Below are 27,962 nucleotides of genomic sequence, written 5' to 3' on the forward strand. Positions count from 1 at the left end.
CGTCAAGCTGAATACATGAAACTTATACTCTAATATCTGTTATGGCCATAACATAATAAGTAGACAATCAAATCGAGGTAAAATCTACGTTATGTATAGACTCCCAGGTCTATTTTAAGTATCCCAGATACTAACGTCTTTGGAGAATTGCGCTTGGACCCCTGGTCACTTCTCAGACGTATCTTTAAGTCCCAGACATTAAAGATGTTAGGTCACGTGTTCCCAGAACACTGACACGGATTCAGCTTCAGTGTATGACCGCAATCCCGTATGGCAAAGACAGACAATAAATTCTCTATCTTGCCGGTCCGGGGACGATCAACTGAATCCCGGGCGAGCTCCCACTTGTAAGGATTGCTCCTCTATTCTTTAACCCTCGATGTGATAGTCCCTTAGACGTCCGTGAGTGTAAACCTTATGCTACAAGTAACATGCAAAACACAAGCAGTAAAGATTCACACTGTTTATTGTTTGTTTAACAAAAGTATATAAAAGAAAGGATTTAGGGCGTGTATGTCCCAAGTCAATAACTAATTGGACAGAACACAAAAGAGGGTGAACATAACATGATTGGTTAGAAACTGCCGCAGCGGAAGGATATACATATATGGGCAAGTTTGTACTCAAAAAGAAAAGTTATGCACACGGTATAAAAAGATAACAGACAAAGACAGTAGCAAAAATGTGCTGGAACAAACAGTTCTGTAACACAAACAATTCTATGACATGTTGAAGCAGAGACGAGCTTTAACCCTTTCACCCACGATGCAGGGAGCCTGTTGCCAGCAGTGCTACCTGAAAATAATAAACCTAACATAAAGTCTGTTCCAAGAAACTCAGTAGAGCTACTCAGTGTGTGACCAGTCTCTCTGGGCACAGAATCTAACTGGAGTCTGGAGGAGGGGCATAGAGGGAGGAGCCAGTTCACACCCCTTTTAAATTCTTAAAGTGCCTATGTCTCCTGCGGATCCCGTCTATACCCCATGGTTCTTGAAGCATCCCCAGCATCGTCTAGGACGTATGAGAAATATAGATTGGTTGGACATTCCAAATCATCCAGCATGTGTATACAACACACACATCGAAAGAAAGAGGGAATGTCAGGCCGATAGATAAAACGTCTGACAGGAATTTTATGAGTATGCTCCAGAGCCGGCCTTAGCTATAGGCAGGCTAGGCATTTGCCTAGGGCATCCAAGCATGTCCCTGCAGTATCTCATGCTGGGAGGGACAGTCCGCAAACTGTTACTTTCCAAATGTATTCAATCAGTACTTGTATACACTGCTGTTTACATTTGTAAAAAAAAATGCACTGTGCCTTAAACTTCCTCTGACATGCTTGAATGCCCCTGACTTGTGAGACCTCAGACAGACAGCAGAAGCCAAGTAAATGCAATTCCTGGACCTGTGACATTTTCACTGACTATATAAGGTTATTACTGGATGGCTTCTATAATAACACATGTGTATTTTGGAAGACTGCTTCACAGAAACCTGACATCACCTATACTGCTTGTGCACATAGGGAAGGGGGACCCTGTTATCCTGTGTCCCTTATCCCTGTGCAATTCCCAGGTGTCTGCAGGGACATAACATGGGCAATGTTCTCCCCACACTTTATTTCCTAGTCAGTCCATGCCGTAAAATTCCCCTGCCACCCAGCACTGTAACGTGGTCAGTAAGTTGCGTTGTGCTTTTCTATATGAAACATCAGTGCAGCGTGACTTTCGGACACATCAGACTGGAGGGCAGAGCATATCACTCCCACAGTATAAAGTAAAGGGTATGCAGTAACAGACACCAGCAAACACACTGAATAGTGAAGAGAATGGACAGTTTCTACATGTTTGATACTGGTCTTTTTGTATAACCAGCAAGTGTGGCAGTATATGTGTATTATGGGCATTACTAATGTGGGGCATATGTGTAAGGTTCCTTTACTGTGTGGAATTATATGTATTATGGTCATTACTGTGTGGCATTGTGCAGAGTTGAACTGGCCCACAGGGTAACCCCCCGGTGGGCCCCACTACCTGAGCGTTGCAAGTACAGATGCAGAACTAGCGGCGGAGCTAGGGGGCACCAGACAAAATTTTGCCTAGGGCATCAAATTGGCTAGGGCCAGCTCTGGTATGCTCAGCACATGTATTGCATCCAGCTCACCGCAGTAGTATGTGTTTTCTATATACAGCTGTTAAAATAAACAAGTGTATAACACGTATCTAATATAAGCAGTATCATGTGCCCCTTAGCAGGCAGTTGTGGTCGCCGTGCCGGTGATGCTACGGTTGCTAGGCACCGGCTGGGGAGATGATGGCCGGCGTCACGTGGAAGAACTTCCGCCCCCCCCTCATGTACACGAATCCCTGGCGTCATTTCCGGTTGATGGGAGTGACGGGTCAGAAGGCGGAGAAGGAAGATGGCGGCGCCGGAGGAGCGGGAGCTGAGCCAGGAGCAGACCGAAAAACTGCTGCAATTCCAGGTAGAGGGGTGAGGGAGCGCACGGGGACAGGGGCAGCTGCAGCTGCGGCTGGGACGTACCATGTGCAGGGTGGGGGTCGGCGCTCGGGGCAAGGCCTGGTTTGCATGGAGTCCTGGGTGCAGGGTAGGGGGGTGATTCGGAGGATGAGGTCAGGGCTGTGCGGCGTAGGAGCAGACTGCACACCGGCGGCCTTAGGGCTGCAGCTGTGCTGGGGGTGGTCCTGGGGCCTCGCAGGTGACTGAATCTGTATCAGAGCCAGGAAGTGCAGGGTCATGCTGCCGGCCTGAGTGTGCTGCCGCCGGGGAGAGTCAGGACTATAGCTCCCGCACCATAGCCACATGCCCACATGCAGGCTGGGGACCGCAAACTGAGCCGCCGCTCCCAGCGTGGGTATTGCGCGTGGAAGTTTGTTAGTTTGTTCTGGAACGGAGAATGCACCTGTGTGTGTACCCAGCAGCGCTCCTGGCCATGGGCACCACATATACGCGGCGTGCGGCTCACCGCTGCTTGTTGAACTTTTCCTAAAGGAATTGTCCCATAAACGGCCACCAGACAGACTTGCCTTAACTCTGTAGGCAGTGTATTATGATAGCTGCTGTCCCCAGTGCTGTATGGGCTTTCTCTACACCTGTCTCTATGCCCCTCCCCTCTTTTTCTCCTCTCTCTCTCACCTGTCTATTTCCGTTTTCTCCCTCTGACCCATCTTGTACCGTCTATCTTTTTTCATTTTTATTACTCTCTATTTCTTGCCTACATCCATGTATCTCTGTTGCCTCCTCTCTCCCCTCCTCTGCCTTGCCTATTTAACCCTCACTGTCCTTCACTTCTGTCTGTCTCATATTCTCTCCTGCTCTTCTCTGTCCTTAAAAGTGTAGGGAAGGGCTTTTTCATTTTAGAAATAAAACTCTGCAAAAGTTGTGCACTGTGCATGTTAGGGCTGAAGTCAAAGTGCACCAATTTGATGTAATCATTTTTTTTTTCTTTAGATCAGCACTTGATTTTATTATTTGGAAGTGTTGCTTAATTTGAATGTTTTACTACAGAGGTTCTCAAACTCGGTCCTCGGGGGCCCACACAGTGCATGTTTTGCAGGTCTCCTCACAGAATCACAAGTGAAATAATTAGCTCCACCTGTGGACCTTTTAAAATGTGTCAGTGAGTAATTAATACACCTGTGCACCTGCTGGGTTACCTGCAAAACATGCACTGTGTGTGCTCCCGAGGACCGAGTTTGAGAACATCTGTTTTACTATTTCAATACAGTGTACATTTAGACTTAAATAGATGAGTCAGATGCTATAAAATATCACATAATGCTACAGAAGAGAGATTTAAAAAGATATAGTTTGTTTAATAACAATACAATTAGGTGTGTTTGTATCGAAAAGCAAGCAATTAGGGGCCTAATTCAGACCTGATTGCTCCTATACGAGTTTGCAGATTTGCGGTGAGATAGTCGCCGCGCAGACAGAGTGAATACCCACCCGCCTCGTGCTACTCACTTGCAATCACATTTTTTTTTTCCAGTCTGTGCATTCTGTCCGTATTCCAGTACCTGCTCCTACAAGGCGATAGAAACAGGCTGTTCGGGGCCGGAGCTGACATCACACACCCTCCCTGAAAACTCTTGGGAACGCCTGGGTTTTATTGACACTACTAGAAAATGGGCAGTTACCAACCCCAAATGCCCGCTTTCTGTCAATCAACTTGCGTATGCCTAGCGATCAAAAAAGCTGGCTTCTTTCGCAGTTTGGCACGCGCTCTACGATCTGTATGCATGCGCATTCAATCGATAAACGTCCACCTTGCAAATTCGCACAACAGCAATCAGGTCTGAATTAGACCCTAGGTTTTATCTTCATGGCACATTGGTTAGCATTGAGATCATGAGTTTGTTTCTAATAAGGGTATATGTTGAGTTTTTCTGTTCTCCATGTTGAAACAGGCTTCGTTCTACAGTCTAAAAATATCAGATAGGTTCCTTGGCCTTTGACAAAAATGGGCTCTACAGTGTGCGGTAGGCAATTTAGACTGTGAGGTCTAATTTCCAGGGACTGATTTGAATGATATAATAAGTGATACAAAGCTGTGTATCATTTTGTGGTGCTATATAAACAATAATCTGTCTTGTTTTTAGACAATGAAAGTAAGTGTGCTGCACCTTAATCTAATTTTAGAAAGAGACAGAGGTAGATGTATGGAGTAGTGAACAGAATGAAGTCGCCCATGGCAACCAGTTAGCTGCTACGTATCATTTTATAGATGCACTCAATAGATGTTGTCTTACCGTGGGCAACTTCTCTACTCTTTTCACTGTCTCATACATCTCCCCCATAATGTCAGTGTAATGTAAATCGTAGGTGTGTGTGTATGTTATAATATTTCTCTGGCTGGGTCCACAGGATTATCCACAGGATAACATTGGGATATTGTCGAGCGACAGCGAAAATGGCACCAACACGGTCACGAGCTTTCTGGCCTCCCAGGATGCATTGGGGCCTCCACTATATAGTCCCGCCCACTGACTCAGTCAGATCAGTTTTTTGCTTGGTGCGGCAGGAAGCCGCATGGTCACAGGGCTGCTGTGAAAGCAGCCTCAAGTTTTCATTACTTTATTTTTATAGACTTACTGTTTTGGTTTGAGCGACTTCTCTTAACAGCGTCTTAAACGTGTATAAGAAAGAGTCGCTCCAACAACTCCCCACCGGGTCGCAACAACGCTTACCTTCGCGGTACAGTGCTGTCTCGACGGGCGTCTGTGTCGGATGTTCTAGCAGGTCCAGCAGACGTTACCAGGCTGTGGCCGGAGCATGGGGAGACAGTGAGTATATGGACTTCCTCTTACTAGAGGGGTCAGGACACAGCTACGCTGATTTGGTGGAGACTACAAACAGCGTGTTGATGCGCCGAACATCTCGAGTGTGACAGCGCTACGCTCCGGGGATCATAGGCGCCAGGACTAGGTGAGGCCGCGATCCTGGGAGTTTAAGTCAACAGGGGGTTTCAGACGCTCTCCTGGCCGTCCCTCCTCCGAGTTCATGGCCAGTTCCCGCGGGTCTCTCGTTTCATGAACTGAATGACCTCACTTCCGGCTCAGACGCTACCACGAGGGTACTCGGTCGCAGCTTAGACGCTGCGGTTGTGTACACTGGATATAAACCCGCCCAGACCGAGTCGCAGGCCTTTAGTGTCTGCATGCACGTGGAGTCGCTCAGCGTCCGTGTCCGTTGGTGAGCGTCCGTGTCCGTTATCAGTTACCAAGAGCGGCAGTGTACACCAGTAGCGTCTGAATCCACTCAGCGTCTTTCGAGCGTCTTTGCTTGGATATGGAAGTGTGGTGAGTCTCCCTGTATCCCGCTCCTTGGAGGCAGGGTATACAGTACTAAAAATTCCTTCTACTTCTTAGTGTGCACTGTTAATTTTTAGTACCTATTGCATATGAGACCTGTATATTACTGTGTTTTCTGCATGTTATGTTGAAAAAGAACCAGTTAAACAGAAGTACAATTTTCCTACTTATGTATAAGTTATTATGGAGGTTGTATTCTCATATGACAATGTCTAATGCTTTAACATGTGACTGACTGCTAGTATGTGTGCTGACTTTTCTGTGTAATGTCAGTCCTGTTCTGACCCTCAAATCAGGTGCAACTGTGGTCAGATTGATTTCACCTCTATATACTGATTATAGGGTGTGGTTCAGTCACAAAATTGTGTAGTCAATATCAGAAAAAATGTCTGTGAGCGGCAAAAGTGATGAGGAGAATTTGTCAAACACTCCTACAGCCCTAACATGCTTATCTTGTAAGTCAAGGGTAATTGATATGATTCAATTGGTCACTTATGAGGGTTTGTATGCAAACTGTTTCGCTTTTCAGCGAAGTAAAAAACAGGAGTTAGTTCAACCTCCAGTAGAGCCACCATGGAATATGTTCGCAAAGACTCTGTCTTCAATAGCGGACAGGTTAGCTCCAGTAGCACCACCTCAAGGGTTAGGTTACACTATGAACCCATACATGCAGCTCCCTTCCTATGGTTTGGTTCCAGTAGCCTCTACAAGCAACCAAGGGGTAGGTAAGACTAAGACAGATACGTCTGTATGGCAGACTACACAAGAGGATACATCGGATGATGATGCGGAAACAATAGATTCAACTCCGTATGATGATCAGTCGCAGAGCTTTAGTTCAGATGATGTAGCTGAACTCATTAATGCAGTAAAGGCTGTGCTTTCTCTGGAAGAACCAGCCAAGACAGCGTTAAAAGCCAAAGCACCTGTATTCAAACGAACAAAGTCAGTGAAAGCTGAATTTCCAGCGTCAGAGGAGTTGACGGAAATGATGGATGAGTCTTGGGCAGCGCCCGGTAAAAAGTATAAGATTCCTAGGAGATGGGATTCTTATTATCCATTTCCTGCTGGAGATTGTTCGAAGAGAGCAGTTCCTCCAAAAGTAGATGCACATGTTCTGCGACTAGTGCACAAATCTACTTTGCCACTGTCATCTACCTCTTTGAATGATGTCACAGACAGGAGGGTAGAGAGCCTATTGAAAAATATTTTTTCTCTTGTGGGTGCAGTGGTAAGACCTGCTATGGCTTCGGCCTGGGTAGCAAAGGCAATGGGCGAATGGATAGAGGAACTAGAGAATGACATCCCCTCTCCTACTAGGGAGCAAGAGGATCGTCTTTGCCGTTTAAGACAATCTGCCCAGTATTTAGAAGAAGCAGCCATTGATGTAGGCACTGTTGCTTCTAAAGCTTCAGCCCTGGCAGTAGTCGCTCGCAGAGCAGTCTGGCTACGGACCTGGAAGGCAGATGCGGAGTCCAAGAAGGAATTGGAAGCATTGCCTTTCGTGGGTAATATATTATTTGGAAAACCTTTATCGGATATCCTAGAGTCAGAGGCTGAATCGAAGAAGGTCAGATTTCCGGCTACCTACAACCCTAAGTCCAAGGGTTTAAAATTTCGCTCATTTCGCTGGCAAAGCAAAGCGAAAGGTAAAGAGGAGCCTAAACAACCCCAGTTTAAATCCAGGGGTAGGAAGCAGTGGGCTAGCAAAAAGCCCGCTTCCAAACCTGAACAAAAGCCCTCAGCCTGAAGAGACGGGCCTCCGCCTGGAGGATTCCAGGGTTGGGGGCCGACTCCTGCAATTTGCACCCACATGGCAACAGTCAACAACAGATACCTGGGTGCAGAAGGTAGTATCTCAGGGGTATGGGTTCCCATTCAGGAGGCAGCCTCCTCAAAGATTTTTTTGCACCAGCCCGTCTCGTATAGAGTCGAAGGCCAATGCCCTGCAAGAAGCAGTCCAAAAATTACTGCAGTCAGGTGTGATTGTCCCAGTACCTCCATCACAACAGGGACAGGGGTATTACTCCAATCTGTTTCTAATCCAGAAACCAAATGGGTCATATTGACCAATTCTAAATCTGAAGATGTTGAACAATTACATATGGATCCCTAAGTTCCACATGGAGACGTTACGCTCCATAATGTTGGCTATGGAACCGGGAGACTATATGGTATCTCTGGATGTGCGGGATGCTTACCTACATGTGCCTATAGCACTATCACATCAGTGTTACCTCAGGTTTGCCATCCTCAAGGAACACTTCCAGTTCCAAGCTCTGCCCTTCGGGCTAGCTACAGCACCCAGGGTGTTTACCAAGATCATGGTGGTTATGGCAGCTTGTCTGCGCAAACAAGGGATAAGGATATTCCCATACCTAGACAACCTATTAATCTTAGCACAGTCGCAAGATTTACTGTTGAGCCATCTCCAACAGACGATAGTTTGTTTACAGAGACACGGGTGGCTCATAAATTGGGCGAAGTCGTCCCTGAATCCATCACAGCGGATGGTTCATTTGGGAGCCATATTGGATTCAGACCTACAGAGAGTTCTCTTACCAGAGAAGAAAATAGTCAAGGTGCAGGTCATGGCTCAGGAAGCGTTGCAAGCCCAGACAATGTCAGTCCATGCAGCAATGCGACTGTTGGGTCTGATGGTATCAACGTTCGACATGGTGGAGTATGCGCAATTCCACTCCAGACCATTGCAGCATCTCATTTTGACAAAATGGAACGGAAATCATCAAACAATAAAGAAGCAGATGATAAAGATTCCAGTAAATGTAAAAAGGTCTCTAGCATGGTGGCTACAGACAGACCATTCAAACAAGGGGAGACCCTTTTGGATAAAAGAGTGGCAAGTCCTGACGACAGATGCCAGCCTGCAAGGTTGGGGGGCGGTACTCGGAAGCCTATGGTTCCAGGGAAAATGGACCGCAAGGGAAAGTCGCCTGCCGATAAATCTGTTAGAAATAAGAGCCATTTACTTGGCCCTTGTTCAGGCAAAGGACAATCTACAAGGAAGACCAGTCCAGATCCGCTCAGACAATGCGACGGCAGTAGCATACCTAAATCATCAAGGAGGGACTCACAGCAAGAGTCTGATGGAGGAAGTAACTCCCATTCTAAAGTGGGCAGAACTCCATCTCCCAGCATTGTCAGCAGTATTTGTCCCGGGTGTACTAAATTGGGAAGCGGATTTTCTCAGTCGGCACACCATTCAGGAAACCGAATGGGCACTACACCCAGAAGTGTTTCAGACACTGGTGAACAGATGGGGTCTACCGGAGATAGACCTTATGGCGTCTCGTCTAAACAACAAAGTTCCGAGGTATGGATCAAGAACAAGGGACCCAGGAGCAGTACTGGTAGACGCACTGTCAGTAGAATGGAGGTTTCAGCTGGCATATCTGTTCCCTCCAATATCTCTGTTACCCAGAGTAGTGAGAAAGATAAAACGGGCAAAAGGAGCAATCATTCTAATAGCTCCAGCTTGGCCAAGAAGGCATTGGTACACAGATCTGTGGAGAATGTCTGTGGAAGCACCGATACTGCTCCTTCAACGTCCAGATCTGTTAATGCAGGGTCCTTGTTGTCACAGTCATCTGGATCGCCTGTCTTTGACGGCGTGGCTGTTGAAACCTCTATCTTAGAGGCTAAAGGATTTTCAAAGCAAGTAATCCAAACCATGCTTAGAGCAAGAAAGCCTTCTTCGGCCCGTGTATATCATAGAATATGGCAAGCCTATATTCATTGGTGGTCTGGAAAAAATTACAATACAAGAGCCTTTAAAGTAGCTAGAATTTTGGATTTTCTGCAGGCAGGATTGGATAAGGGGTTGAAGGTTGCTTCCTTGAGGGTGCAAGTCTCAGCGTTGACTGTATGGTTTCAGCAGAAGATTGCTGACCTACAGGATGTACGTACGTTTTTCCAAGGAGTAGTACATATTCAACCTCCATTTGTTCCTCCTGCAGCTCCCTGGGATTTGAATTTAGTTCTTAAATTTCTCCAGGGTCCTTTGTTTGAACCACTTGAGAGAGCGGATCTTAAGTGGTTAACGATTAAAGTTCTTTTTTTACTGGCAATGGCGTCAGCCAGAAGAGTGTCAGATTTAGGAGCATTATCATGTAAGTCTCCTTTCCTAAGTTTTTTTCCAGACAGAGCAGTTCTCAGAACGAGATCTAGTTATCTTCCAAAGGTGGTGTCAAAGTTTCACCTGAATGAAGAGATTGTAGTCCCAGCTTTTCAGGTATCGGGACTATCTGCGGGAGAAGCGTCACTGGACGTGGTCCGGTCTTTAAAAATCTATATAGATCGTACTAGTGCCATCAGGAAAACAGATTCCCTCTTCATCCTCTACGGATTCCATAGGAGAGGTTGGCCTGCTAGTAAACAGACGCTGGCGAGATGGCTCCGAGTGGTAATATCTGAAGCTTATTCTCATGCAGATCTCCCTATTCCGGCTAATGTCTCTGCACACTCTACACGTAAGGTAGGTCCTTCTTGGGCAGCACAACAGGGTGCATCAGCAGAACAGATATGTAAGGCAGCCACATGGTCTTCCATAAACACATTCATCAGACATTATGCCTTGGATACTTTTGCCTCATGACGCAGACTTCGGGCGAAAGGTCCTCCTGTGCAATCAGGAGCGTCCCCACCACTAAAATGGCTTTGGGAATCCCAATGTTATCCTGTGGATAATCCTGTGGACCCAGCCAGAGAAATAAACGTTATGGTAAGAACTTACCGTTGATAACGTGATTTCTCTTATGTCCACAGGTATCCACAGGGATCCCACCCGGACGCATCTGATTTGAGGATCTAGACAAACACTAAAAACCTCTTCCTTCTTGTATGGAAGGGTGTGCATGTGTGTTCTTATCGCCTGTACAGGTCTCTACCTAATGTTCCTGCCTATAATCGCTGTGGAAAGAACTGATCTGACTGAGTCAGTGGGCGGGACTATATAGTGGAGGCCCCAATGCATCCTGGGAGGCCAGAAAGCTCGTGACCGTGTTGGTGCCATTTTCGCTGTCGCTCGACAATATCCCAATGTTATCCTGTGGATACCTGTGGACATAAGAGAAATCACGTTATCAACGGTAAGTTCTTACCATAACGTTTATTTTACACACACACACTGCATCCGGAAAGTATTCACAGCGCTTCACTTTTTCTTATGTTACAGCCTTATTCAAAAATGGAATAAATACATTCTTTCCCTCAAAATTCTACACACAATACGTCATAATGACAACATGAAAAAAAGTTTAGTTTTTTTTTTAGATTTTTGCAAATTTATTAAAAATAAAAAAACTAAGAAATCACGTGTACATAAGTAATCACAGCCTTTGCTCAATACTTTGTTGATGCACCTTTGGCAGAAATTACAGCCTCAAGTCTTTTTGAATATGATGCCACAAGCTTGGCACCCCTATCTTTGGCCAATTTCGCCCATTCCTCTTTGCAGCACCTCTCAAGCTCCATCAGGTTGGATGGGAAGCGTCGGTGCACAGCCATTTTCAGATCTCTCCAGAGATGTTCAATCGGATTTAAGTCTGGGCTCTGGCTGGGCCACTCAAGGACATTCACAGAGTTGTCCTGAAGCCACTCCTATGATATCTTGGCTGTGTGCTTAGGGTCATTGTCTTGCCAAAAGATGAACTGTCGCCACAAATCTGAAGTCAAAAGCGTTCTGAAGCAGGTTTTCATCCAGGATGTGTCTGTACATTGCTGCATTCATCTTTCCCTCTATCCTGACTAGTCTCCCAGTTCCTGCCACTCAAAAGCATCCCCACAGCTTGATACTGTTACCATCATGCTTCACTGTATGAATCGTATTGGCCTGGTGATGAGCGGTGCCTGGTTTCCTCCAAACATGACACCTGGCATTCACGCCAAATAGTTCAATCTTTGTCTCATCAGACTAGAGAATTTTGTTTCTCATGGTCTAAGAGTCCTTCAGGTTGCATTTTGTCAAACTCCAGGCGGGCTGCCGTGTGGTTTTCTCTTATGTCCTAGAGGATGCTGGGGTCCTCAGTACCATGGGGTTTAGACGGGTCCACTAGGAGCAATTGGCACTTTGAGTTTAACAGTTTGGGCTGGCTCCTCCCTCTATGCCCCTCCTACCAGACCCAGCTTAGAAAAGTGCCCATGGAGCCGGTCACAGCTAGGTGAGATCTATAGTGCTTCTTTAGTAAAAGTTTATTTTAGAGTTTAATATTTCACAGGGAGGCTGCTGCCAACAGCCGCCCTACTTCGAGGGACTAAGGGGGGGGGGGGGGGGGGAGTAGTGCCCGCCCTGCCGTGTCTGAGCCACTATCTCTGCTGACAGGACACTGAGCTCTTGAGTGGATCGAACGTTTCCCGCCACAGGGGATCGCTCACCCTGGCAGCATGCCGCCACCCCCTTACAGAGCCAGAAGATCAGAAGAGGCGAGGTATGGCGGCACAAAGGTAGGAGCGCAGCTCTGAGCGGCTGCGCTCCGGGAAGGCTCAGCGGCACACAGTGTTGGCGCTTTGAGGGGTGTCCTGAGCCAGCATCTTAATACCCTACACTGGTCACAGACGCTAACCGGAGACTGAATCCCCAGGCTAGCGTCACAATCCTCCGTACTCAGACGCTCAACAGGGGACGGAACCCCCCGCCTTGCGACGGAGTCCTCAGGCCAGTATAAAGAATTTGTGCGGGAAGACGCGCCATTTTCAAGGGGCGGCGCTTCTCCTCAGAGCGGACCCAGCAGCGTTCAGCGCCATTTTCCTGCCTGCAGTTACTGTACACAGACGCTGACAGAGCTGTCCCTCCAAGCAACTCCATCTATACTGTGCGTTACCAGGCGGTTGTAGAAGTGGGGGGGGGGGGGGGGGCGGCGGCGGTGAATTAGATCTGTGCAACTATTACAGTACACAGTGGGCGCTGATACGGGGTGTCCTTTATATATAACAGCGCTGTGAGTGGGTTGGCTCTGATCTGTGTCTCTCTTGCCATTCTCAGGGGGGAACCTCTGTCTAACCTACCCTGTGTGTGTGTGTGTGGAGTGTTTGGGGTCTCCAGTTAGTCCAGGGACTCTGTGTCATATGCAGCTGAGGACATGTCCTCTCAAGATGATCTCATTCCATGTAATCAGGATTGCACTGTTGTAGCGCAGATACCAGCAAGGAAGGCGGAGTGGTTATCCTCTATCAAAACTATGATTTCTAAGATTTCTGCTAGGGTTGCTCAGAATGAATCTGCAACTCAGGTTTTACAGAATTCTATGACAGTTTGGTCCGGTTCTGTTACCTCAGGCCCCCCATCTGTGGGTTCCCACAAATGTGCTCTTGCCCAGATCATGCAAGACGACACTGATACCGACTCTGACACGGCAGACGGTGATGGGGACGTGCTCAGGGGGGCGGCATCTCTTGCTAAAGGGGTGCAGTTGATGATAGAGGCTATTAGAGATGTGTTGAATATTGCTGATGCAACAGCTGAACAGGTTGAGGAGGCTTACTTCACTGACAATAAGAAAGCCTCGCTAACCTTCCCTGCATCCAAAGAATTAAATGCTATTTTTGAAAAAGCATGGGAAAATCCAGAGAAAAAATTCCAGATCCCTAGGAGGGTTCTGATTGCTTCCCCTTCCCTGAGGAGGATAGAAAGAAATGGGAAAACCCACCCATAGTGGACGCGTCTGTATCCAGACTCTCAAAAAAGGTGGTTTTATCTGTCCCAGGATCAACCGCCTTAAAGGAGCTGGCTGATCGCAAGATTGATACTACGCTCAAATCCATATACACGGCTTCAGAGGCGATAATACGGCCCACTATTGCTTGTGCATGGATTTCCAAAGCTATAGTAAAGTGGTCAGGCAAGTTACTTGAGGATTTGGATACGTTAGCTAAGAGTGGCATTGAATTGTTTCTCTGTAACATTCAGGATTCGGCCGGTTTTATGGAGGAATCCATGAAAGACCTGGGTTCAATGGCTGCAGGAATTTCATCCATGTCAGTCTCAGCTCGTCGAGGACTGTGGCTGCGCCAGTGGTCTGCCGATGCGGAATCCAGGAGAGTCAGGCTCTCTTTGGGGAAGCATTGGATGTTTGGATCTCCACGGCTACAGCGGGTAAGTCCCCTTTTCTTCCCTCAGAAGCTCCTGCTATGAAGAAACCTTTTTCTTCACCTGCATCTCCGTCCTTTCGGGTTTCTAAACCAAGAAAGACCAAACTGGCCAACACCTTTAGAGGGGTCGACCAAAATCCAAGAAACCTGCTGCGGCAGGTTCCCAAGAACAGAAGCCTGCTTCAGGTGCGCCAAAGTCCTCCGCATGACTGTGGACAGCGCAGCCTGGAGGTGGGGCCGAGACTCAGACATTTCAGTCACGTCTGGGTGTCGTTCGTCCTGGGCCCCTGGGTACTAGATATTGTGTCCCAGGGGTACCGGCTGGAATTTCAAGATCTCCCCCCTCATCGGTTCTTCACATCGGGGTTGCCAGCTTTGCCGGCAGACAGGGCTACCCTACAGGGAGCCATCCAGAAGTTGGTGGAGGCACAAGGTCATTGTACCAGTCCCTCCTCAAATGCAAAACACAGTTACTATTCGAACCTTTTCGTGGTACCGAAACTGGATGGTTCGGTCAGGCCCATTCTGAACTTAAAATCACTAAACCCCTTTCTGATGGAGTTCAAGTTCAAAATGGAGTCTCTAAGGTTGGTGATATCAGGTCTGGAGGAAGAGGGGGAATTCCTGGTATCCCTGGATATTAAGGATGCGTACCTCCACATTCAGATTTGGCCGCCGCATTAGGCTCATCTCCAATTTGCTCTGTTGGACTGTCATTTTCAGTTCCAGGCCCTACCATTCGGCTTCTCCACAGCACCAAGGGTTTTCACCAAGGTGATGGCGGAAATGATGGTTCTCCTCCGCAGACAGGGGGTGAACATAATTCCATATCTGGACCTTCTGCTGATAAAGGCATCGTCCAAGGAGAAGCTGTTTCGGTCAATAGCTCTCACGACCCAGCTTCTCGAGGAACATGGTTCGATCTTTCTTCCAGAGGAAAAAGCGGTGATACAAACATTGGTCTGGGATGTCCTGAAACCAGCCCGAGTGTCGGTTCATCAGTGCATTCGCCTTCTGGGGAAGATGGTGGCCTCTCACGAGGCTCTGCAGTATGGGAGGTTTCATGCTCGGTCCTTCCAACTGGATCTCCTGGACAAGTGGTAGGGATCCCATCTACACATGCACCAGAGAATACGTCTGTCGCCAAAGGCCAGGATTTCACTCCTCTGGTGGTTGCAATTACCTCACCTTCTAGAGGGCCGCAGGTTCGAGATTTAGGACTGGATCCTTCTGACCACGGATGCAAGTCTCCGGGTCTGGGGTGCAGTCACTCAAGGGGAAACCTTCCAAGGAAGGTGGTCAAGTCTGGATGCCGGCCTGCCGATAAACATTCTGGAACTAAGAGCCGTCTACAACGTTCTTCTCCAAGCGGCCCATCTTCTGAGAAATCGGGCCATTCAAGTACAGTCGGACAACATAACGACAGTGGCTTACATAAACCGAAAAGGTGGAATGAAGAGCAGGGCTGCAATGTCAGAGGTAACAAGAATCATCCTCTGGGCAGAAAAACACGCATTGGCGCTGTCAGCAATCTTCATTCCGGGAGTAGACAACTGGGAAGCAGACTTCCTCAGCAGACACAATCTCCATCCAGGGGAGTGGGGTCTCCATCCGGAGGTGTTCACGGAGGTAACAGATCTTTGGGGCATACCCCAATTCGACATGATGGCCTCTCGTCTCAACAAGAAGCTTCAGCGGTATTGTTCCAGGTCAAGTGACCCAACGCCCTAGTGACTCCGTGGGTGTTCCAGTCAGTGTACGTGTTTCTTCCACTTCCACTCATTCCAAGAGTTCTCAATCATAAAGAGAACAGGAGTTCAGGCAGTCCTCATTGCTGCGGACTGGCCAAGAAGGGCTTGGTACGCGGATCTTCTGGATCTACTGCTAGAAGAGCCGATGCCTCTTCCTCTTCGGGAGGACCTGCTGCAGCGAGGCATGGAGGTTGAACGCCAGATACTAGCTCGGAAGCGCATTCCGAACAAGGTTATTCCTACCCTGATACAGGCTAGAAAAGGAGTAACGTCTAAACATTACCATCGTATTTGGAAAAAATATGTATCTTGGGGGTAAATTTACTAAGGTGGGAGTTTTTTTTTGAATTAGTGATGTTGCCCATAGCAACCAATCAGATTCTACTTAACATTGATCAAGCTGCTTCTAGAAGATAATAGAATCTGGTTGCTATAGGCAACATCACCAGTTCTAAAAAAAACCCCATCTTAGTAAATGTACCCCTTTGTGTGAGTCCAAGAAGTTTCCTACGGTATAGATTCAACTGGGACGTTTTCTCCTCTTCCTGCAAGCAGGTGTGGCTATGGGCCTGAGGTTGGAATCCGTAAAGGTCCAGATTTCGTCCCTATCCATTTTCTTCCAGAAACAGTTGGCTGCCCTCCCTGAGGTTCAGACTTTTTTGAAGGGAGTTCTGCACATCCAACCTCCCTTTGTTCCGCCTACGGCTCCCTGGGATCTTAACGTGGTGTTGCAGTTCCTCCAGTTGGATTGATTTGAACCTCTACAGGAGGTTGAGGTCAAGTTTCTGGAAGGCTGTCACTTTGTTGGCCTTAACTTCTGCTAGACATCTGTCGCAGCTGGGGGCTTTGTCGTGTAAAAGCCCATACTTGGTCTGTCATGAAGACAGAGCTGAGCTTCGGACGCAGTTTCTTCCGAAGGTTGTGTCGGCATTTCATATCAACCGATCTATTGTGGTGCCAGTTGCGACTGACTCCTCAATTTCATCAAAGTCCTTGGATGTTGTAAGGGCTCTAAAAATCTATGTGAGGAGGACTGCTCAACACAGAAAATTGTACTCTGTTTGTCCTGTATGATCCCAAGAAAATTGGGTGTCCTGCTTCTAAGCAGACGATCTCTCGCTGGATCAGGTTCACTATCCAGCATGCATATTATACGGCAGGCTTGCTGTGTCCTACGTCTGTTAAGGCCCACTCTACTCGTAAGGTGGGGTCTTCCTGGGCGGCTGCTTTGCAACTCGGCCGAGCAGCTACTTGGACTGGGTCGAACACATTCGCAAAGTTCTACAAGTTCGATACTTTGGTCTCTGAGGACCTTAAGTTTGGTCAATTGGTTCTGCTGGAGCCTCCACGCTCTCCCTCCCGTTCTGGGAGCTTTGGTACATCCCCATGGTACTTATGTGGACCCCAGCATCCTCTAGGACGTAAGAGAAAATAGGATTTTGGTTACCTACCGGTAAATCCTTTTCTCGTAGTCTGTAGAGGACGCTGGGCACCCGCCCAGCGCTTCGTTGTCCTGCAGTGGTTATTTAGTTCAGTACTGCTTAGTTCTGGGTAAGTACTGTTTTGTTACTTGGTAAGTAAACCTGTTTAGCTGTTGCTGATGTTTCAAGCTAGTTAGCTTGGGTTGCCTTGTGTGTGAGCTGGTGTGAATCTCGCCACTAGCTGTGTAATCCTTCTCTCGAAGATGTCCGTCTCCTCGGGCACAGTTTCTAGACTAGGTCTGGTAGGAGGGGCATAGAGGGAGGAGCCAGCCCATACACTCAAACTTTTAAAGTGCAAATGGCTCCTAGCTGACCCCTCTTTACCCCATGGTACTAATTGGGACCCCAGCATCCTCTACGGACTACGAGAAAAGGATTTACAATACAGGCTTGCTGCAGAGATGGTTGTCCTTCTGGAAGGTTCTCCTCTCCACCTCTCTCCACAGAGAAATGCTGTAGCTCTGACAGGTTGACCATCAGGTTCTTGGTCACCTCCCTGACTAGGGCCCTTCTTCCCCGATCGCTCAGTTTAGACGGCCGGCCAGCTCTAGGAAGAGTTAGTGGTTCCGAACTTCTTCCATTTATGGATAATGGAGGCCACTGTGCTCATTGGGACCGTCAAAGTAGCAGATATTTCTCTGACGTCCTAAGTGGATGCTGGGGACTCCGTCAGGACCATGGGGATTAGCGGCTCCGCAGGAGACAGGGCACAAAAGTAAAAGCTTTAGGATCAGGTGGTGTGCACTGGCTCCTCCCCCTATGACCCTCCTCCAAGCCCCAGTTAGATTTTTGTGCCCCGCCGAGAAGGGTGCAATCTAGGTGGCTCTCCTAAAGAGCTGCTTAGAGTAAAAGTTTGTTAGGTTTTTTATTTTCAGTGAGTCCTGCTGGCAACAGGCTCACTGCTACGAGGGACTTAGGGGAGAGAAGTGAACTCACCTGCGTGCAGGATGGATTGGCTTCTTAGGCTACTGGACACCATTAGCTCCAGAGGGAGTCGGAACACAGGTCTCACCCTGGGGTTCGTCCCGGAGCCGCGCCGCCGACCCCCCTTGCAGATGCCGAAAAGTGAAGAGGTCCAGAAACGGCGGCAGAAGACTCTTCAGTCTTCATAAGGTAGCGCACAGCACTGCAGCTGTGCGCCATTGTTGTCAGCACACTTCATAGCAGCGGTCACTGAGGGTGCAGGGCGCTGGGGGGGGGCGCCCTGGGCAGCAATGATAGTACCTTATTCTGGCTAGAAATACATCACATATAGCCCCTGGGGGCTATATGGATGTATTTAACCCCTGCCAGGTCTCAGAAAAACGGGAGAAGAAGCCCGCCGAAAAGGGGGCGGGGCCTATTCTCCTCAGCACACAGCGCCATTTTCCCTCACAGAAATGCTGGTGGGAAGGCTCCCAGGCTCTCCCCTGCACTGCACTACAGAAACAGGGTTAAAACAGAGAGGGGGGGGCACTTATTTGGCGATATGTATATATATATATTAAAATGCTATAAGGGAAAAACACTTATATAAAGGTTGTCCCTGTATAATTATAGCGTTTTTGGTGTGTGCTGGCAAACTCTCCCTCTGTCTCCCCAAAGGGCTAGTGGGGTCCTGTCCTCTATCAGAGCATTCCCTGTGTGTGTGCTGTGTGTCGGTACGTGTGTGTCGACATGTATGAGGACGATGTTGGTGAGGAGGCGGAGCAATTGCCTGAAATGGTGATGTCACTCTCTAGGGAGTCGACACCGGAATGGATGGCTTATTTAAGGAATTACGTGATAATGTCAACACGCTGCAAGGTCGGTTGACGACATGAGACGGCCGGCAAACAAATTAGTACCTGTCCAGGCGTCTCAAACACCGTCAGGGGCTGTAAAACGCTCATTTACCTCAGTCGGTCGACACAGACACGGACACTGACTCCAGTGTCGACGGTGAAGAAACAAACGTATTTTCCTTTAGGGCCACACGTTACATGTTAAGGGCAATGAAGGAGGTGTTACATATTTCTGATACTACAAGTACCACAAGAAGGGTATTATGTGGGGTGTGAAAAAACTACCTGTAGTTTCTCTATCGTCCTAAGTGGATGCTGGGGTTCCTGAAAGGACCATGGGGAATAGCGGCTCCGCAGGAGACAGGGCACAAAAAAGTAAAGCTTTTACCAGATCAGGTGGTGTGCACTGGCTCCTCCCCCTATGACCCTCCTCCAGACTCCAGTTAGATTTTGTGCCCGAACGAGAAGGGTGCAATCTAGGTGGCTCTCCTAAAGAGCTGCTTAGAGAAAGTTTAGCTTAGGTTTTTTACTTTACAGTGAGTCCTGCTGGCAACAGGATCACTGCAACGAGGGACTTAGGGGAGAAGTAGTGAACTCACCTGCGTGCAGAGTGGATTTGCTGCTTGGCTACTGGACACTAGCTCCAGAGGGACGATCACAGGTACAGCCTGGATGGTCACCGGAGCCGCGCCGCCGGCCCCCTTGCAGACGCTGAAGAGAGAAGAGGTCCAAAATCGGCGGCTGAAGACTCCTGAGTCTTCATAAAGGTAGCGCACAGCACTGCAGCTGTGCGCCATTTTCCTCTCAGCACACTTCACACAACAGTCACTGAGGGTGCAGAGCGCTGGGGGGGGCGCTCTGAGAGGCAAATAAAAACCTTATTAGAGGCAAAAAATACCTCACATATAGCCCACAGAGGCTATATGGAGATATTTAACCCCTGCCTAACTTCAAAAATAGCGGGAGACGAGCCCGCCGTAAAAGGGGCGGGGCCTATCTCCTCAGCACACAGCGCCATTTTCTCTCACAGAAAAGCTGGAGAGAAGGCTCCCAGGCTCTCCCCTGCACTGCACTACAGAAACAGGGTTAAAACAGAGAGGGGGGGCACTGATTTTGGCGATATTGTATATATATAAAAGATGCTATAAGGGAGAAACACTTATATAAGGTTGTCCCTATATAATTATAGCGTTTTTGGTGTGTGCTGGCAGACTCTCCCTCTGTCTCCCCAAAGGGCTAGTGGGTCCTGTCCTCTGTCAGAGCATTCCCGGTGTGTGTGCTGTGTGTCGGCACGTGTGTGTCGACATGTATGAGGACGATGTTGGTGAGGAGGCGGAGAAATTGCCTGTAATGGTGATGTCACTCTCTAGGGAGTCGACACCGGAATGGATGGCTTATTTAGAGAATTACGTGAGAATGTCAACACGCTGCAAGGTCGGTTGACGACATGAGACGGCCGACAATCTATTAGGACCGGTCCAGGCGGCTCAGAAACACCGTCAGGGGTTTTAAAAACGCCCATTTACCTCAGTCGGTCGACACAGACACAGACACGGACACTGAATACAGTGTCGACGGTGAATAAACAAACGTATTTCTCATTAGGGCCACACGTTAAGGGCAATGAAGGAGGTGTTACGTGTTTCTGATACTACAAGTACCACAAGAAAGGGTATTATGTGGGAGTGGAAAAAACTACCTGTAGTTTTTCCTGAATCAGATAAAATAAAATGAAGTGTGTGATGATGCGTAGGGTTACCCCGATAGCAAATATTGGCGTTATACCCTTTCCCGCCAGAAATTAGGGTACGTTGGGAAACACCCCTTAGGGTGATAAGGCGCTCACACGCTTATCAAGTGGCGTTACCGTCTCCAGATACGGCCGCCCTCAAGGAGCCAGCTGATAGGAAGCTGGAAAAATATCCTAAAAAGTATATACACACATACGGTGGTTATACTGCGACCAGCGATCGCCATCAGCCTGGAGATGCAGTGCTGGGTTGGCTTGGTCGGATTCCCTGACTGAAAATATTTTATTCATGTAGAGCATTTAATAGGATGCATTCTATATATATGTATGTGAGATGCACAGAGGGATATTTGCTCTCTGGCATCAAGATAAGTGCGTTGTCCATATCTCCCAGAAGATGTCAGGGACACGACAGTGGTCAGGTGATACAGATCCCATACGGCAGATGGAAGTATTGCTGTATAAAGGGAAGGAGTTATTTGGGGGTCGGTCCATCGGACCTGGGGACCACAGCAACAGCTGGGAAATCCAACCTTTTTTACCCCAAGTTACATCTCAGCTAAAAAAGACACCGTCTTTTCAGCCTCAATCTTTCCTTTCCCATGAGGGCATGCAGGCAAAAGGCCAGTCATATCTGCCCAGACATAGAGGTAAGGGAAGTAGACTGCAGCAGGCAGCCCTTTCCCAGGAAAAGAAGCCCTCCACCGCGTCTGCCAAGTCCTCAGCATGACGCTGGGGCCGTGCAAGCGGACTCAAGGTGGGGGGGTAGTCTCAAGAGTCTCAGGGCGCAGTGGGATCACTCGCAAGTTGACCCCTAGATCGTACGAGTATTATCCCAGGGGTAAAGATTGGAGAGTCGAGACATCTTCTCCTCGCAGGTTCCTGAAGTCTGCTTTACCAACGGCTCCCTCCGACAGGGAGGCAGCATTGGAAACAATTCACAAGCGGTATATCCAGCAGGTGATAATCAAAGTACCCCTCCTACGACAAGGAAAAGGGTATTATTTTTCCACACTATATTGTGGTACTGAAGCCAGACGGCTTGGTGACACATAGTCTAAATCTAAAATGTTTTGAACACTTACATAAAAGGTTCAAATCGAGATAAAGTCACTCAGAGCAGTGATAGCGAACCGGAAAAAAGGGGACTATATGGTGTCCCTGGACATCAAGGATTACCTCCATGTCCAAATTTTGTCCTTCTCATCAAGGGTACCTCTGGTTCGTGGTACAGAACTGTCAATATCAGTTTCAGACGATGCCGTTTGAATTATCCACGGCACCCCGGGCCTTTTTACCAAGGTAATGGCCGAAAAGATGTTTCTTCAAAGAAAAAAGGCATCTAAATTATCCCTTACTTGCACGACCTAAAAAGGGCAAGTTCCAGAGAACAGTTGGAGGTCGGAAGAGCACTATCTAAAGTAGTTCTTCGACGGCACGACTGGATTCTAAATATTCCAAGAATCGCAGCTGTTTTCCGACGATACGTCTGCTGTTCCTAGGGATGATTCTGGACACGGTTCAGAAAAAGGTTTTTCTTCCCGAGGAAAAAGCCAAGGAGTTATCCGACCTGTCAGGAACCTCCTAAAACCAGGAAAGGTGTCTATACATCAATGCACAAGAGTCCTGGGAAAAATGGTGGCTTTTTACGAAGCAATTCCATTCGGCAGATTCCATGCAAGAATTTTCCAAAGGGATCTGTTGGACAAATGGTCAGGGTCGCATCCTCAGATGCACCTGCGAATAACCCTGTCGCCAAGGACAAGGGTATATCTTCTGTGGTGGTTGCAAAAGGCTCATCTATTGGAGGGCCGCAGATTCGGCATACAGGATTTGATCCTGGTGACCACGGACGCCAGCCTGAGAGGTTGGGGAGCAGTCACACAAGGAAGAAACTTCCAGGGGGTATGGACGAACCTGGAAAAGTCTCTTCACATAAACATTCTGGTACTAAGAGCAATCTAAAATGCTCTAAGCCAGGCGGAACCACTCCTGCAAGGAAAACCGGTGTTGATTCAGTCGGACAACATCACGGCGGTCGCCCATGTAAACAGACAGGGCGGCACAAGAAGCAGGAGTGCAATGGCAGAAGCTGCCAAGATTCTTCGCTGGGCGGAGAATCACGTAATAGCACTGTCAGCAGTGTTCTTCCCGGGCGTGGACAACTGGGAAGCAGACTTCCTCAGCAGACACGATATTCACCCGGGAGAGGGGGGTCTTCATCCAGAAGTCTTCCACATGCTAATAAACTGTTGGGAAAGACCAATGGTAGACATGATGGCGTCTCGCCTCAACAAGAAACTGGACAAGTATTGCGCCAGGTCAAGAGATCCACAGGCAATAGCTGTGGACGCACTGGTAACACCTTGGGTGTACAAATCAGTATATGTGTTTCCTCCTCTGCCTCTCATACCAAAGGTATTGAAGATTATACGGTGAGGAGGAGTAAGAACAATACTAGTGGCTCCGGATTGGCCAAGAAGGACTTGGTACCCGGAACTTCAAGAGTTGGTCACGGACGACCCGTGCCCTCTACTTCTGAGAAGGGACCTGCTACAACAGGGTCCCTGTCTCTTTCAAGACTTACCGCGGCTGCGTTTGACGGCATGGCGGTTGAACGCCAGATCCTAAAAGGGAAAGGCATTCCAGAAGAAGTCATTCCTACCTTGATTAAGGCAAGGAAGGAAGTCACCGCGAAACATTATCACCGCATTTGGCGAAAATATGTCGCGTGGTGCGAGGATCGGAGTGTTCCGACGGAGGAATTTCAACTGGGTCGTTTCCTACATTTCCTACAATCAGGATTGTCTATGGGTCTCAAATTGAGATCTATTAAGGTTCAAATTTCGGCCCTGTCAATATTCTTCCAAAAAGAATTGGCCTCAGTTCCTGAGGTACAGACTTTTGTTAAAGGAGTACTGCATATACAGCCTCCTGTGGTGCCTCCGGTGGCACCGTGGGATCTAAATGTAGTTTTAGATTTCCTCAAATCCCATTGGTTTGAACCATTGAAAAAGGTGGATTTTAAATATCTCACATGGAAAGTGACTATGTTACTGGCCCTGGCTTCCGCCAGGAGAGTATCTAAATTGGCGGCTTTATCTTATAAAAGCCCTTATCTAATCTTCCATTCGGATAGGGCAGAACTGAGGACTCGTCCGCATTTTCTCCCTAAGGTGGTATCAGCGTTTCACCTGAACCAACCTATTGTGGTGCCTGCGGCCACTGGCGACTTGGAGGACTCCAAGTTGTTGGACGTTGTCAGAGCCTTAAAAATATACATTTCAAGGACGGCTGAAGTCAGAAAATCTGACTCGCTGTTGATACTATATGCACCCAACAAGTTGGGTGCCCTTGCTTCTAAGCAGACGATTGCTCGTTGGATTTGTAACACAATTCAACTTGCTCATTCTGTGGCAGGCCTGCCACAGCCTAAATCTGTTAAGGCCCATTCCACAAGGAAGGTGGGCTCATCTTGGGCGGCTGCCCGAGGGGTCTCGGCATTACAATTCTGTCGAGCAGCTACGTGGTCGGGGGAAAACACGTTTGTAAAATTCTACAAATTTGATACCCTGGCAAAAGAGGACTTGGAATTCTCTCATTCGGTGCTGCAGAGTCATCCGCACTCTCCCGCCCGTTTGGGAGCTTTGGTATAATCCCCATGGTCCTTTCAGGAACCCCAGCATCCACTTAGGACGATAGAGAAAATAAGAATTTACTTACCGATAATTCTATTTCTCGGAGTCCGTAGTGGATGCTGGGCGCCCAACCCAAGTGCGGATTATCTGCAATACTGTACATAGTTATTGTTAACAAATTCGGGTTATATTGTTAAGGAGCCATCTTTAAGAGGCTCTTTCTGTTATCATACTGTTAACTGGGTTTAGATCACAAGTTGTACGGTGTGATTGGTGTGGCTGGTATGAGTCTTACCCGGGATTCAAATTGCCTCCCTTATTGTGTACGCTCGTCCGGGCACAGTACCTAACTGGAGTCTGGAGGAGGGTCATAGGGGGAGGAGCCAGTGCACACCACCTGATCTGGTAAAAGCTTTACTTTTTTGTGCCCTGTCTCCTGCGGAGCCGCTATTCCCCATGGTCCTTTCAGGAACTCCAGCATCCACTACGGACTCCGAGAAATAGAATTATCGGTAAGTAAATTCTTATTTTTTCCTGAATCAGATAAATTAAATGAAGTGTGTGATGATGCGTGGGTTTCCCCCGATAGAAAATTATTGGCGGTATACCCTTTCTTGCCAGAAGTTAGGGCGCATTGGGAAACACCCTTTAGGGTGGATAAGGCGCTCACACGCTTATCAAAACAAGTGGCGGTACCGTCTATAGATAGGGCCGCCCTTAAGGAGCCAGCTGAGAGGCTGGAAAATATCCTAAAAAGGTATATACACACATACTGGTGTTATACTGCGACCAGCGATCGCCTCAGCCTGGATGTGCAGCGCTGGGGTGGCTTGGTCGGATTCCCTGACTGAAAATATTGATACCCTTGACAGGGACAGTATTTTATTGACTATAAAGGATGCATTTCTATATATGCGAGATGCACAGAGGGATATTTGCACTCTGGCATCAAGAGTAAGTGCGATGTCCATATCTGCCAGAAGATGTTTATGGACACGACAGTGGTCAGGTGATGCAGATTCCAAACGGCACATGGAAGTATTGCCGTATCAAGGGGAGGAGTTATTTGGGGTCGGTCCATCGGACCTGGTGGCCTCGGCAACAGCTGGAAAATCCACCTTTTTTACCCCAAATCACATCTCAGCAGAAAAAGACACCGTCTTTTCAGCCTCAGTCCTTTCGTCCCCATAAGGGCAAGCGGGCAAAAGGCCAGTCATATCTGCCCAGGGACAGAGAAAAGGGAAGAAGACTGCAGCAGGCAGCCCATTCCCAGGAACAGAAGCCCTCCACAGCTTCTGCCAAGTCCTCAGCATGACGCTGGGGCCGTACAAGCGGACTCAAGTGCGGTGGGGGGTCGTCTCAAGAGTTTCAGCGCGTAGTGGGCTCACTCGCAAGTGGACCCCTGGATCCTACAAGTAGTATCCCAGGGGTACAGACTGGAAATTCGAGACGTCTCCCCCTCGCAGGCTCCTGATGTCTGCTTTACCAACGTCTTCCTCCGACAGGGAGGCAGTATTGGAAACAATTCACAAGCTGTATTCCCAGCAGGTGATAATCAAAGTACCCCTCCTACAACAAGGAAAGGGGTATTATTCCACACTATATTGTGGTACTGAAGCCAGACGGCTCGGTGAGACCTATTCTAAATGGGAAATCTTTGAACACTTACATACAAAGGTTCAAATCAAGATGGAGTCACTCAGAGCAGTGATAGCGAACCAGGAAGAAGGGGACTATATGGTGTCCCTGGACATCAAGGATGCTTACCTCCATGTCCCAAATTGCCCTTCTCACCAAGGGTACCTCAGGTTCGTGGTACGGAACTGTCACTATCAGTTTCAGACGCTGCCGTTTGGATTGTCCACGGCACCCCGGGTCTTTACCAAAGTAATGGCCGAAATGATGATTCTTCTTCAAAGAAAAGGCGTCTTAATTATCCCTTACTTGGACGATCTCCTGATAAGGGCAAGGTCCAGAGAACAGTTGGAAGTCGGAGTAGCACTATCTCAAGTAGTTCTACGACAGCACGGGTGGATTCTAAATATCCAAAATCGCAGCCGTTTCCGACGACACGTCTGCTGTTCCTAGGGATGGTTCTGGACACAGTCCAGAAAAAGGTGTTTCTCCCGGAGGAGAAAGCCAGGGAGTTATCCGAGCTAGTCAGGAACCTCCTAAAACCAGGAAAAGTGTCAGTGCATCATTGCACAAGAGTCCTGGGAAAAATGGTGGCTTATTACGAAGCGATTCCATTCGGCAGATTCCACGCAAGAACTTTTCAGTGGGATCTGCTGGACAAATGGTCCGGATCGCATTTTCAGATGCATCAGCGGATAACCCTATCTCCAAGGACAAGGGTGTCTCTCCTGTGGTGGTTACAGAGTGCTCATCTTCTAGAGGGCCGCAGATTCGGCATTCAGGATTGGATGCTGGTGACCACGGAGGCCAGCCTGAGAGGCTGGGGAGCAGTCACACAGGGAAAAAATTTCCAGGGAGTGTGATCAAGTCTGGAGATTTTTCTCCACATAAATATACTGGAGCTAAGGGCAATTTACAATGCTCTAAGCTTAGCAAGACCTCTGCTTCAAGGTCAGCCGGTATTGATCCAGTGGGACAACATCACGGCAGTCGCCCACGTAAACAGACAGGGCGGCACAAGAAGCAGGAGGGCAATGGCAGAAACTGCAAGGATTTTTCGCTGGGCGGAAAATCATGTGATAGCACTGTCAGCAGTGTTCATTCCGGAAGTGGACAACTGGGAAGCAGACTTCCTCAGCAGGCACAACCTCCACCCGGGAGAGTGGGGACTTCATCGGGAAGTCTTCCACATGATTGTGAACCGTTGGAAAAGACCAAAGGTGGACATGATGGCGTCCCGCCTGAACAAAAAACTGGACAAGTATTGCGCCAGGTCAAAAGACCCTCAGGCAATAGCTGTGGACGTTCTGGTAACACCGTGGGTGTACCAGTCGGTGTATGTCTTCCCTCCTCTGCTTCTCATACCCAAGGTATTGAGAATTATAAGACGTAGAGGAGTAAGAACTATACTCGTGGCTCCGGATTGGCCAAGAAGGACTTGGTACCCGGAACTTCAAGAGATGCTCACAGAGGACTCATGGCCTCTGCCGCTAAGAAGGGACTTGCTTCAGCAAGTACCATGTCTGTTCCAAGACTTACCGCGGCTGCGTTTGACGGCATGGCGGTTGAACGCCGGATCCTAAGGGAAAAAGGCATTCCGGAAGAGGTCATTCCTACCCTGGTCAAAGCCAGGAAGGAGGTGACCGCACAACATTATCACCACATGTGGCGAAAATATGTTGCGTGGTGTGAGGCCAGGAAGGCCCCATGAAGAAATTTCAACTCGGTCGTTTCCTGCATTTCCTGCAAACAGGAGTGTCTATGGGCCTCAAATTGGGGTCCATTAAGGTTCAAATTTCGGCCCTGTCGATTTTCTTCCAGAAAGAATTGGCTTCAGTTCCTGAAGTCCAGAAGTTTGTCAAGGGAGTACTGCATATACAACCCCCTTTTGTGCCTCCAGTGGCACTGTGGGATCTCAACGTAGTTCTGGGATTCCTAAAATCACATTGGTTTAAACCGCTCAAATCTGTGGATTTGAAATATCTCACAGGGAAAGTGACCATGCTG

The 27,962-nt window shown here is 48.2% G+C and overlaps 1 protein-coding gene across 1 annotated transcript in view; it reads left to right on the plus strand.

Moving 5' to 3' along the window:
- Nucleotides 1–2,333: 2,333 nt before the first annotated feature.
- Nucleotides 2,334–27,962, plus strand: part of FAF2 (Fas associated factor family member 2) — a 108,988-nt gene continuing 83,359 nt past the window's right edge. The window contains exon 1 of the mRNA XM_063927909.1: nucleotides 2,334–2,482. Within this exon, the coding sequence (XP_063783979.1) occupies nucleotides 2,420–2,482 (63 nt within the window). The 5' untranslated portion in view covers nucleotides 2,334–2,419. The remainder of the gene's footprint in view (nucleotides 2,483–27,962) is intronic.

This window comes from Pseudophryne corroboree, chromosome 6 (assembly GCF_028390025.1).
Source record: "Pseudophryne corroboree isolate aPseCor3 chromosome 6, aPseCor3.hap2, whole genome shotgun sequence".
NCBI classification, from domain to species: Eukaryota; Metazoa; Chordata; class Amphibia; order Anura; family Myobatrachidae; genus Pseudophryne; species Pseudophryne corroboree.